The 12813-nt window shown below is 40.3% G+C and overlaps 1 protein-coding gene across 2 annotated transcripts; it reads left to right on the plus strand.

Annotated features, from left to right (window-relative positions):
• The first annotated feature begins 1655 nt into the window (after window positions 1-1655).
• Window positions 1656-11565, plus strand: rangap1b (Ran GTPase activating protein 1b). 2 transcript variants are annotated; one of them, XM_080455231.1, is made up of 16 exons: window positions 1656-1750; window positions 3123-3244; window positions 3542-3669; window positions 3776-3835; window positions 4028-4207; window positions 4505-4639; window positions 4922-5080; window positions 5579-5692; window positions 5785-5884; window positions 6469-6553; window positions 6661-6838; window positions 7484-7567; window positions 8229-8331; window positions 8529-8617; window positions 8894-9015; window positions 10282-11565. In XM_080455231.1, exons 2-16 carry the CDS (start codon window positions 3130-3132, stop codon window positions 10364-10366), a joined length of 1737 nt encoding a protein of 578 aa, XP_080311357.1. In that variant the 5' UTR covers window positions 1656-1750; window positions 3123-3129; the 3' UTR covers window positions 10367-11565. The 2 variants fall into 2 exon arrangements, with proteins under 2 accessions (XP_080311357.1, XP_080311358.1); XM_080455232.1 differs by lacking the exons at window positions 8894-9015; window positions 10282-11565 and having other exon boundaries at window positions 8229-8420; window positions 8465-8569.
• Window positions 11566-12813: the final 1248 nt, after the last annotated feature.

Genomic DNA, 12813 nt, shown 5'->3' on the forward strand with positions numbered 1-12813 from the left:
TGCTTCGGCGCTAGGGGGCACTGTCTGGTGGCACCATTGTTTTTTTTGTTTTGTTTTTTATCAGTGGTGGAAAGTAACAAAGTACATTTACTCAAGTACTGTACTTAAGTACAATTTTGAGGTATTTGTACTTTACTTGAGTATTTCCAATTTCCAATACTTTTACTCCACTACATCTCTGATCCAAATATTGTACTTTTACTCCACTACAATTATTTAAAAACTTTGGTTACTAGTTACTTTGTAGATTTTGATTATTACAATATTAACCACTTCAGGCATTTGAAAATAGCCGATCTACATGCTCGGTGCTGTGGTCAGCGAAGAAGCACTGTTGCCAGATTGTGTGAGAAAAGTAAGCAGCCAGGTCTAGGAAAACAAGCCCAAAAGAAGCATCTTGGCCACATCATGAGCACTTTAAAGTTTAAATTAAACATATTCAATTCAAAGGGCTTTATTGGCATGAGAAAACATACGTTTACATTGCCAAAGCAGAAAGCATAATACAACAATACAGCAATACAATCAAAACAAAAAATATGTACATTTGAAAGTCAGAATCTTCAATAGATCAATTTCTATGTACCAAGATCACTGGGTGCAGTTATAGTGCCGGAATATACCCAATGATTAGTCTTTAGGGTGGTTGTGTTCCGTTTGATATCCTTTTCCTATCACAGCAACTCACGAATCTTGCTGCTGTGTTTGCACATTGTTGTACTTCGCCCAGCAGATATGGGAGTTTTTTGTCATTGGTCATGTTTTCAAAATCTCCGTGTGTGGTTGTAATCTGTGGGAAGTATGTGTCTCTGATGTCTTGGTACAATGGACAGACGGTTAGGAAGTGTAGCTCGGTTTCCACTTCATTTTGTGTGCAGTGGGTGCATAGTCTGTCTTCTCTCGGGATACAGGTCTGCCTGTGACGACCTTTCTCGATCGCAAGACTGTGCTCACTGAGTCTGTACCTAGTTAAGATTTTTCTTTGTTTTGGGTCAGTCACAGTGCTCAGGTATTCTGCCACTGCGTATTCTCTGTTTAGGGCCAGATAGCATTCTAGTTTACTCTGCTTTTGTGTTGCTTCTTTCCAGTGTGTCAGGTAGTTTTCCTTTTGCTGTTTTATAATTTGGTTTAGTCCAATGGGTTTTCTATCTCGTGGCTCTGTTTGTGTTTGTGCCCGGAGTTCCAGGGCCAGCTGGCTGAGGGGGCATCTCTCTAGGGTTTCGCTGTGTGTGAGTGCCTTGTTATGGAGTGCATCTAGGTCGCTTTCTTTTAGGTGGTTGTAGAACTTAAGTGCTCTCTTTTTTATTTTGATAATTAGTGGGTATCGTCCTAATTCTGCCCTGCATGCATTATTTGGTGTTTTTCGCTGGGTACGGATATATATATATATATATGCACCAGCTATTTTAAAATAGCCGATCTAGCTTGTAGATCTGCTATTTTCAAATATTTGGAATTTGGAATATATATTCCAAATCCAAATCCTTGACATGCAAATGTTTGAGAACTGATTTAAACAATAATAATAAAAAGATGGGAAGAAGCAAGCCCAAGTAACTACACTTTAAAAACAAGGCCAAAAAACCGCAAGCCCAACGTCGCTTATAATAAGCCGACATGGCAACAGTGCGAACAAGTTGTGGGAACTGACGTCACGCACATTGTAACGTAAGTGGCGCGCGGAACGGAACCGAACAGCGTGTAGAGATAGGGCTGTTCACCGCGTCAACAACTGGAAGTTTCATGTAAAGTATGTTACATTATTATGTTTAACAGTTTTACGTTCTAGGCTGGTACATTATAACAGTTGTATAGGCTTCATGTAAAGTATTTACATTATGTCTAACATTTGTACGGCCTATGCTTCATGTAAAGTATGTTACATTATGTCCAACAGTGGTACGGCCTAGGCTTGCCTTCATGTTGGGCCGTATTGATAAAACACTAACATTAGTTTTACAATGGCCAAACAATGTTGAATTCAAGGTTAGCTTAGCCACACTGTGTGTGACAGCGATGTCAGTAGGACCAGGCTAATGTAATGGCATTGTAATATGCAGTGGTGGAAAATGCTCTTATATTTTACTTAAGTTAAAGTATCGATACTGCCATGTAGAAATACTCTGTTATAAGTAAAGGTCTGGAATTCAAAATTTACTTGAGTAAAAGTACAAAAGTGTTGGTATCAAAAGTCAAAATGCGCTTAAAGTACAAAAAGTAGAAAGTAGTCATTATGCAGAATGTCTCATTTAAGTTTTCAAATTTAATAAAACCTTTTGAAAATAGCAGATCTACAAGCTCACAACGCCTCGCTTTGCGATGTGTTGTGAGCTTGTAGATCTGCTATTTTCAAGTGGCCAAAATGTATATAGGGTGGAAGTGGTTAATGTATGTTTTGTAATAATAATCCAAATCTACAAAGTAACTATTATAATTGTTGTGTAGTGGATATTTGCCTCTGAGATGTAGTGGAGCAGTAAAGGTACTGAAAATTGGAACTACTACAGTAAAGTAGAAATACCAACATTTTACTTAAGTATAGTACTTGAGTAAATGTACTTAGTTACTTTACACCACTGGTAATATGACATTGCATCTCTAATGTCACAATTCTTAGGATTAACATACAAGTACCATGTATGGATACTGGATAGGTGGGCACTAGGGACATCTGGGAACCTCAATGTAAAATTGGCTATTTTGTCAAAATCATATCATATTTAAAATCATATTTGGTCTTAAGTAATGTAAAGTATAGGTGATGTGAACATGCACGGTACATCATTATCAGACTTAAAATTATCCTTCAACTTCTTGTTTATGCCCCAAAATGACTGGATATACAGGTTTTGTAGCAATTGTAGAAATGGTAGACCTTAATTGTCGATTGTTTAAGCATGTTTCAATTGTGTATCTAATCTATCTAATTACTTTACTTATTAATATTTTCCAAATATATATATTTGTATTTGTTTTTACATTTTGGACAAAATAGCCAATTTTACATTGAGGTGCCCAGATGATCCTAGTGCCCACCTATCCTGTTACCCCATGGTATCACTGAGGCATGTTTTTTGTTTACCCCCTTTCATCATGCATTTCACTGTCTCCCTACTCACTAGCAACGCAATGGCTTCGGATGATATTGCCCAGCTGGCTGATGCTTTGTCCAAGACGCATGTCGGAGATGGCGGAGAGTTGAGTTACAAAGGTCTGGGACTCAAACTGGACAACGCAGAGACAGGTGAGACTATCTGAGATCGGATCTACCTCTACAACTGCAGCATTAACATGACATTCTTACCCAGAGAACTTCTAATGAGTCAGTACGTAAAGGTTAATTCTTTGAAAGACTACTGTACATTGCTGTTGTTGTACACATTGGCGTTTGTGAGGATTAAACATGATATTCTGATTACAGGACCCCCCCCCATCACTAAGCCATCCTCCTGCTGTCTCACCCATTGTGTACTGTTAAACAAAGGACTTGTCTCACATTGATCTTCTGTTGACATCTTGATCTCTGTCCCTGTTCATCCAGTGAAGGAGTTGGTACGTGACATTGAGCAGTTCCAGGGTCTCCGGGCTTTGCGCTTGGAGGGGAACACGGTCGGCGTAGAAGCAGCACAGGCCATTGCCAAAGCCCTGGAGAACAAAGACGAACTTCAGGTGCTCTATGTTTCTTTTTCCTTTTTTTGCCTGTGCATAACAGGCTTGGAACTCCTTACAAGCTTGGTGTTGAGTTCTGTGTCACATTGTTTCATCCATCTTTCAGAGATGTCTCTGGAGTGACATGTTTACTGGAAGACTTCGCTCTGAAATACCCACTGCCCTGGTGAGTGGCTGACCAACCAACCTTTTGTATTTTTTATTATGGGGTGAAATCAAAGCGCAGTGTTCCTATTGAGGACTAGAAACCAGCTGATTTCACATTGTTTTGTTTCTTTTGATTGCAATGAGGCTGCATATATTTGACTCACCAAGGCACTTGAGAGACAATTCATGTTGATCTCTATGGTCTTTTCAGAGGTCACTGGGAGGTGCGTTGATGAGTGCAGGGGCCAGACTGACAGAGCTCGACCTGTCGGACAATGCCTTTGGTCCGGATGGGGTGAAGGGCATTGAACAGCTGCTGAAGAGCCCCTCTTGCCACTCACTGAGGGAGCTGAAACTCAACAATTGTGGCATGGGCATCGGAGGAGGCAAGGTGAGCTCACCTGGGCCATGTAGTATCTGAGGATGTGTGCTCTTCTACACCTACTGTATATGTTTCATGTTTACTTTGCTAGGTTGAGCAAGTGTACAAAAACGGTGCAGTATATAATTCAGTGGAATACGATTGAAAATACAGTCATCTGCTTACACACACAGATGCGTTAATATAATAACCTATACAGTCGTCACGGTGCACACCCTCAGCATAAACATACACGCATATAAGCTGCACATCCGCTTACACACTTACTCGAATCTTGCACTTAATGTCATGTCATGTGTTGTGTAGATCCTGGCAACAGCACTGACTGAGTGCCATAAGGTGTCTTCAGCCCAGGGAGCAGCACTCAGACTGAGGGTGTTCATCGCCGGGAGGAACCGGCTGGAGAATGAGGGTGCCACGGCCCTTGCGAAGGCCTTCAAGGTACAACACATTCTGTACCTGTTAAAGACTTGGCCTTGTAAAAGCACAGCAACTGTACTGTAGATCACGGCACTCAAGGTTGTCAGGGCATGATATATTCATACAGAATATCTGTTCATAAGAATAGCATTACATGTGACAAAGTTGATATTCAATCATAATAATTCGAATGGATGCATTTGAATTAATAATTAAAATACAACACATTATATAACGGCCTCATACTGTATGTATTCAATCTAAAAAAAGAATCTCCCCGTTTCCGTTTTCCATTCTTAACAGTTGATGGGCAGCCTGGAGGAGGTCCACCTGCCCCAGAACGGTATCACCCACCCAGGCATCACAGCCTTGGCTTCGGCCATGCAGCTCAACCCAGAGCTCCGCACCCTCAACCTCAATGACAACACCTTCACCAAGAGAGGAGCACTGGCCATGGCACAGGTACTGTAGGAGGGCAATTGAATGTACTGTAAGTACTAAGGTTTCCCTCAGGAAAAAACATAAGTCTAGAAGGTATGTACCAGAGTACCACAATATGGACAAAATGTGGGTTCACAATTGTTATTTTGAATTATAAGTGTAACAACAGTTACAACAGAAAACGAATTCTTAAAAAAACTGCATACTACAATGCTGTTCTGAAGTCGACAGAGCGCGGTGAGCGTGGTGGTAACAAAACCACTTCTGCTCAGACTATTCTGTCAGTGTGACACTGACGAAGGCTAGATAGCCGAAACGTTTGTTTCTAGTGTAAGGCATGTGGAGAAATAGAAAAACTCCATGATCTTGTAATTCTGAGTGCGACCCTTCTCTTGTCAATGACTGAGCAGAAGTCGAATGTTTTCCTATCCACCTATCAACACAAAGGGAATGTGGACTGCCACTTAAAAGTTTTAAAAGGAAATAAATACAAATGTGTGTATCTTTTGTATGTTCCAGGCTCTGAGACATTTGAGGAATGTCCAGGTGATTAACTTTGGTGACTGTCTGGTCCGCTCCGAGGGAGCCATTGCCCTCTCAGCTGTCCTGAGAGAGGGGCTGCCGATTCTCAAGGTCAGCCTGCATACAGCCTAACGTCATCAAGTGCCCCATGAGCATTGTTTGTGCAATGCTGAATTATGTGACTTGTCTTATATGCTGTTCAGGAACTGAACCTGTCCTATGGAGAGATCACTGAGACTGCAGCTCTCGTTGTGGCACAGGCTGTCACAGACAAAACTCACATGGAGAAAGTGGATCTGAATGGTATACACTACTCACTAGTTGTAACATAGTATTGTTTTTTGTTTTGTTTTGTTAAACGTTATTTATTGAGATTTTCAAGTGAAACAGTGTTGTATTATATAATCAGTGACACACTATGTTAGTTGTAAAGTAGTATTGTAAATGCACAATTATAGATTTCTATGTAACTTCTTGCTTTTAGAAATATTAGTAATATTTATCATAACAATAATTATCACTATTAAAATAATTAACTTATTATGTATTAAGTGTTGTTAAAGGGATGGTTCACCACAAAAAATGCTTTTTTTTCTATTTGATTAGTCACCCCATTGAGACTAGTTTTTGTCGCATTCCTAAGCCAATAATTTGATGACCAGCGGACCGATAGGCAGCGGTTCCGGTAGGAGACACAAAGGAGACTTTTTGTGTCTCCTACCGGAACCGCTGCCGGTCATCAAATTATTGGCTTAGGAATGCGACAAAAACAAAAAAATATCCATGAATTCAAGTCTCCATGGGGTGACTAATCGATAGGAAAAAAAAACATTTTGGGGGTGAACTATCCCTTTAAGGGGCTGTTAACAGCGTGTGACTCTGAACAGGCAACTGTCTGGGAGAGGAGGGTTGTGAGGCTCTAACGGAATTCATGGAAAGCATGGACAGAGGAGACATGCTGGCCTCTCTCAGGTAATGTTTGTAAGAATGTGTGTGTGTGTAACCCATGTAATTTCAGAGAAGTTTCAAGATTGCCCCTCCAATTGTATAATTTTGTTACCTTTCCATTACACATATAGTGATGATGAGGGAGAGCCTGAAGATGACGAGGAAGGAGAAGGAGAAGAAGAAGAAGAAGAGGAAGACGAGGATGAAAATGGAGTGGAGGAAAATGGAGAAGCTGGAGAGAGTGATGAAAATGTGAAGGAGAACGGAGTGTCAAATGGAGAAAGCAGCCCCACAAAATCTCAGAGCTCAGTAAGGCAGCAGAAAATTCACATTAATTAACATATTTAAACGGTAATAAACATATTTGAGTCATATCTCTACTTTGTTTGTAATACATTTAAATACAATACCAAACTGCTTTCACAATCAGGTTGTTTTATGTACCAAGGTACATAAAACAGCACCGCCCTGACCAATTTGGTAAGATTTTACCGGGTTCATACTGTATACTCAAATACAATATTTGCATCTTAAAAACAAACATTTAATAAGTAATAACATTTAATAAATAGTCTAATAGTAAAATAAATAGGGCTATTGCATAAAATACTAACATTTAAAACATAACAATGATTTGAAGAATCCAGTGACACAGTAAATGCTTAAGGAATGATAATATAATGACGATTTCGCACAAAATACAAACCTAATTGGAAACAAAACTAAGATCTAAATAGATCAGTGCTAAATAAATACCTTAAACATACTTTACAAGTAATTATGATCTAAGTAGATAAACATGGTGTTTTATTCCTAATCAGAGAAATCTCCTCATATCTAGCACAAACACATACGCAGAGGGAGAGAATAGGGGGAAACCAACCAGAGTGACAAGACAACTTTTTTTTCTTTCTGCTCTGATGCCTCAATGTGATAATTTGTCTCCACTTGTAGGCAGAGGTGGAATCGTTCTTGAACAGCCCCTCCAGTGAAAAGCTTCTTCAGCTCGGAGAGGAGAGAACACTTCTAATACGACAGGTGGGAATGTAGAGAAAACTATGCTGACCCACACCCCCTCAAACACACTGAGATTCGGTGCGTGCTCATCAGAATCAATGCGTCCTCCATGGTCTAGGGACAGACACTTACAGACATGTGTGGGTTTTCGGTCCTCAGAAACCGTTGATCCGACCGAATTGCCACTCAGCACAGCACTCCCGAGTTATGCTCGGGACACACACACACACAAACACAAATTACATGAATTAGTAGACAGATGTAATGCTGGTTCTATGTATCAATAGTGGATGAGACGTTTCAACGGTTAACCATTTAAACAAAAAAACTATAGGAACATGTCTTCAGTTAAAGTAGTGTAATAAGTAGTGACTAATTACTTATCTCAGGGGGTAATAAGTAAAGCAATGTGTTACTGATGTAAGTAAGCAACAAGTAATGTTATATTATATATATATAACATCATATAATATATATAGTGTATACTGTAGTATACTCTTTTTGTAACTTGTTCGCAACACTGATAATAATGAACTTTATTTGTATAGCATCTTAATTACGTACTGTAGAATGCAGCTCAAAGTGGTTTGCAAGCAGCACTATACCAGATACAAATGTGAAGATTAGATCAAGAGCATCATTTTCTTAGTGAGTATGTCTTATTTAGATTTTCTCTTCTCAGGTGGAAGTGTCGGACCCAGACAAGGCAGCAGACATCCTTATGAAGATATCCTCTGTCTACAGTGACCAGCCAGAGACCAAGAAAGTGGTTCTAGAAACTGTTGGTAAAAAAAATAAAGAACGAATACTACACTTTCTCTTAAACTTAAACAATTTGTACATGTCATGTCACAATTCAGTTTGTCTGTTTTTTGTCAACATTTTTTGTTTGTGAGCTAGTGCTCACGATAAAATAAGAATGGAATTGACAGTTAACCTGCACTTTAACCCATGCATTGCTGTTTGTCTCTGTGTCCCATAGACGCAGTGTTTGAGAGGCTCTTTTCTGGTTCAGCCGTCCAATCCTACTGCTTCCTCTCCAGCCTAATGGTCCTGACAGGACTGCTCAAGGTACATGCAACTAGGGGTGCAATAGTTAATTGAACTATTTAATTATAAAATATTTTATACTTGATCATTTACTAAAATAATCGATTAATAACCGATATTTTGGGCATGTCATTATAGGCGAAAAGCTTCCAAAACTTGTTGTGCGACGCCGACAACCTATAAAATAGCGCTTAAGTGGTTGATTAATTAGTTGATATATATGTAATGTACAGTACATTTTGGTTTGTAGATCCTCAAGCGCTAACCGACCTATGTGTTGATTATTGTGTTCCTCAGGGTGAGGGGAATGGCAGGAAGTTGTTTGTGGTCCCAGGTCATCTGTTGTGTCTGGAACACGCCGTCCAACAGGAATACTTCCCCCAGGACCATGCCTCACTGTTGCACACCTTCCTTTCCAAGTAAGTAAGGCCCTCTGTGTGTCTTGGTGTAAAGACCTTTTTAAGTGTTTTGCGGTTAGGTTTAGGGTTAATATGTCCGTGAGATGATTATTTTGTTTCCCCACCTGTTTTCCAGCAATTCCCACCTCAAAGTGCTGTGATTGGACTGTTCTAAGTGCTGTGATTGGACAGTGGTCAGAGCAGGAAGAGTTTGCTAGCCAACAGTTTTAGAAAGCAAATGTTGGGTGGCAGCAATCAATGACAATTCACCAGTCAATGTATGCTCATAAAACACTTATAGGATTTTAATGGTTGTCAACTACGTATTCGAATGGGTATCAAGAAGACTCACTCCAAAACCAACTCACCCCATTGCTAGGAAAACTCACTCCGGAAAACTCACCCCACAGGGTAGGAAAACTCACCCCCAAGATTTTCGGGGGTAGGAAAACTCACCCCAGGACCTGAGAAAACTCACTCCGGAAAACTCACCCCAATGGTTTTTAACTTTGTGAGCTTTCCATTTTCACAGAATGCTTGGGTCATCCGCAGACTTCTTTTTTTCGCCGATAAAGTATAGTTTTGGACCATGACGGAGGCGCGCCGACTCAGCAGACCTTGAGGCTGAGGAGTTGCGTCCGAGCGCCTCCAGGCGCGAGTGCCCGCAACGACCAGCCGATGGTCTGCTAGTCGAATCAGCGCCGTCCGAGTTATGTACCGATAGGGACAGAATAGTAAATATTTTTGGTGGGGACTGCGTTTGCCCTACTCACTGCGTTTGCCCCACTGACTACGTTTGCCCCAACTGCCACTCAAAGTGGCTACTGGCCAATCACAGTGCGTCTCCCCCGGGGTGAGTTTTCGTACCCCCGGGGTGAGTTTTCCTACCCCCGGGGTGAGTGTTCCGGAGTGAGTTTTCTCAGGTCCTGGGGTGAGTTTACCCACCCCCCCGGGGTGAGTGTTCCTAGCTCCGGGGTGAGTTTTCCTTTTTGAGTTGGGGTGAGTTGGTTTTGGAGTGAGTCTTCTTGTATTCAGATTATCTTTACAGTATATAATAATTATTATAATTATAATAAAATAGCATTTTTCAAACCATCCACGGTGGCCAGCAATAGTATTTATATTTAACAGTCAATCATACTTTTAATTGGCCAATGGCCGGCATACCGGCTAACGGAAACCTTGAGTGGAATACAGTTTAACTCAAGCAATCAATACCTGTGCCTGTGGAGGTATTTCTCATGTGACTGTGATGACATGATGTCACTTCTTGTCTTTTCGTGCCAGGAATTACAAGGCTCTGAAGTCAGGTGGTGGCGCCACACAGAGCCTGCAGTTGGCCCTGGAGAAAAGGTGCTCTCCAGAATACTGAGTCCATGTACACCTTACCACCAGTCTCAACCACTGCCAGTACTACACCCCCCTCACACACAACACACACACACACACACACACACACACACACACACACACACACACATACACAGACACAGACACAGACACAGACACAGACACAGACACACTGCACTGATGGATACTCCGTGATTTGTCTCCCAACAAAGCAATGGAAGCTTTGAGGGCCATTCACACCAAGCACTAATTTGATTGATTGACATTTCTATTGACAAATTGCATTGATGACAGATGCACAACAATAGTCTAATCTAAAGGATAAACACAAGAAAGGTTATTTACATTGTGGTCCTTTGGTTGTGACAGTAGAAAGACAGGGGGGTTGCTGTACTGGGGAAAACTGCTCTAAGATGGAAACAATGGACTGTTGCATATATCAAATAGCCTACACTTACAGTTACATTTTTCTGATAACGGGTGTAGGATTAACAAGCCTGGATGCTAACTATAAAGATAGTTTTAAATATCCTTCTAACTCGAGTGGATGGCCACAACACAACTATAACCAAGTTAATTATGTTCGGATATGGACCAAAATTGCATAATTTTTTTCATCTTTTAGTGCATCACTAGTGTTGGAATGCAGTGTTTACATGACAAAGTTTGAACTTGTTTTTATACAGATAATAATGACATCTGTAAATATCGGTTACCGGCCAGCAATGTTGATATCGGTTCTTGGTATCGGCCAGAAACTTCACATCGGTGCATCCCTAGTTATCATTATAATTATAGTGCTTGGTGTAAACAGCTCTTTACACTTGAAAAAGGGATGGGGGACATAAGCAGCGGATTAAAGAAACCAGGATTCTCTGCCTTTCAATATTTTCTTATTTGTGCTCGCTACTTCTATTTTTGTACAAAAAATATTTACGAAAAAATAATAAAAAGTTTGACATACAGGGCTAACTATGCTTGCAATAGTTATTGGGGGGGTGTACATTTTTTGTAATTTAGAGAGGGACTAACTTGGTGAGACCACTGATTTATGTTGCAGTTCTTTAATTTAAATGAAAATTTTGATTGAATTTCTGATTACATGCTTTTTTTGTTTCCTTTATTTTGTATTTCTTTTCGGGAAGTGACTGTATTCGACTTCCCTCTGGGGAATATCTTTCTGTTTGTTAAATAATCCAATAAACATATTTTGAAGGAGGAAAAAAAAGAATGGTCTAACAATAGTCATTGCCAACATGAGGATAGTACATTTTGCTGCATATTATTCCTAAGCGATAACTTAAAGCATTTAGTAGTCTTTTTTTTCTCAATTGGTTGCAGTTTGATTTTGAAACAAAGCACTGCCCTCCTGTACTTGTCTTGCATTTCAGGCTAGATTAGAGCAATAAGAAGAAGTTCTACTTAATGAAGTTGACTACTAGCGAGGTCAACGTAAAATTTCCAAGATGGGGAAAGAGGATGCATTTTTGTGGGCCTGTCAGTCAAATCAAAGCTATATTATTGTTGGTCATTGGGCAGGGTTCAGCTGGGTCAGAACGCTCAGTGCATCAGACTGTGAGCAGGAATGAGTTGCATGCATGAGCATTCTCTCCTACCAGTATGGACCTGAATGTACAGTATGTGTGCGCATTGTCCTGCACTGTACACAGTCATTACACTGCAGTGCCCATGAGGCCTAAGGGGCCAATACAAAATGTGTATGTTTTTGTATGCAACAGCAAATGGACAAAGTTGTTCCTTCACAGAACAAAATGTCACCTGGAGATACTATGCAAACAAAGATGGATTCTATTAGTCGAGTTTATTTAACACAAGGGCAATTCAAAGTGCTTCGCACAAAACAATAAGCATCAAGACATCAAGATGGCAAAAATAAACACATTATGAAAGGACATTTTAATAATAAGAAATAAGTAAGTAATAAGAGTAAAATTACAGTGCAGAAGAATGATAAATAAGGTAGACATTATCTCTCAAAATTGAGATTGAATGTTTCGGAATTAAACTATTCCATAACTGGTCAGCCAGCAACATTATGACCTAGTTAAATAATAATAATATTGACCTACTTGATCCTGTGGGGGAAATTCGGTTTCAGCTCAAGTTCAACTCAGCTGATCGCTGCCCACAAGGGGCGTGGAGCAGTTAAGGTCAAGGACACTTCGACCAGTCATATTCTACACAGGCCTGGAATCGTACCTGGCTGGGACAACTGGGGAATGTGTTTCCCCAGGCTGGCTCTCTCACCATTCAGCTACTGTATGCTGCCCCTCAAAAAGGTTAAAGTGGTCTTTATAACACATCTAATGCAGTCAAAAATAATAAAAGCAAGTGTCCTAGAACAGGGGTTCTCAATCTATTGCTGGATACTGCCAGGTAATTACATCCACCTGGTGTCCTAGATGTACATATCCAGTATAATGATAGTTATAATGAAAACCAGCAGTG

This window comes from Gymnoscopelus braueri (assembly GCF_963280865.1).
Source record: "Gymnoscopelus braueri genome assembly, chromosome: 17".
Classification (NCBI taxonomy): Eukaryota; Metazoa; Chordata; class Actinopteri; order Myctophiformes; family Myctophidae; genus Gymnoscopelus; species Gymnoscopelus braueri.

Bases quoted from the DNA above. Each gene is read 5' to 3' on its own strand.
- rangap1b (XM_080455231.1), top strand. From the start codon at position 3,130: ATGGCTTCGGATGATATTGCCCAGCTGGCTGATGCTTTGTCCAAGACG. The intron at 4,640-4,921 runs GTACAACACATT...CATTCTTAACAG, and splicing joins CCCTTGCGAAGGCCTTCAAG to TTGATGGGCAGCCTGGAGGA. The intron at 7,568-8,228 runs GTGGGAATGTAG...TTCTCTTCTCAG, and splicing joins GAACACTTCTAATACGACAG to GTGGAAGTGTCGGACCCAGA.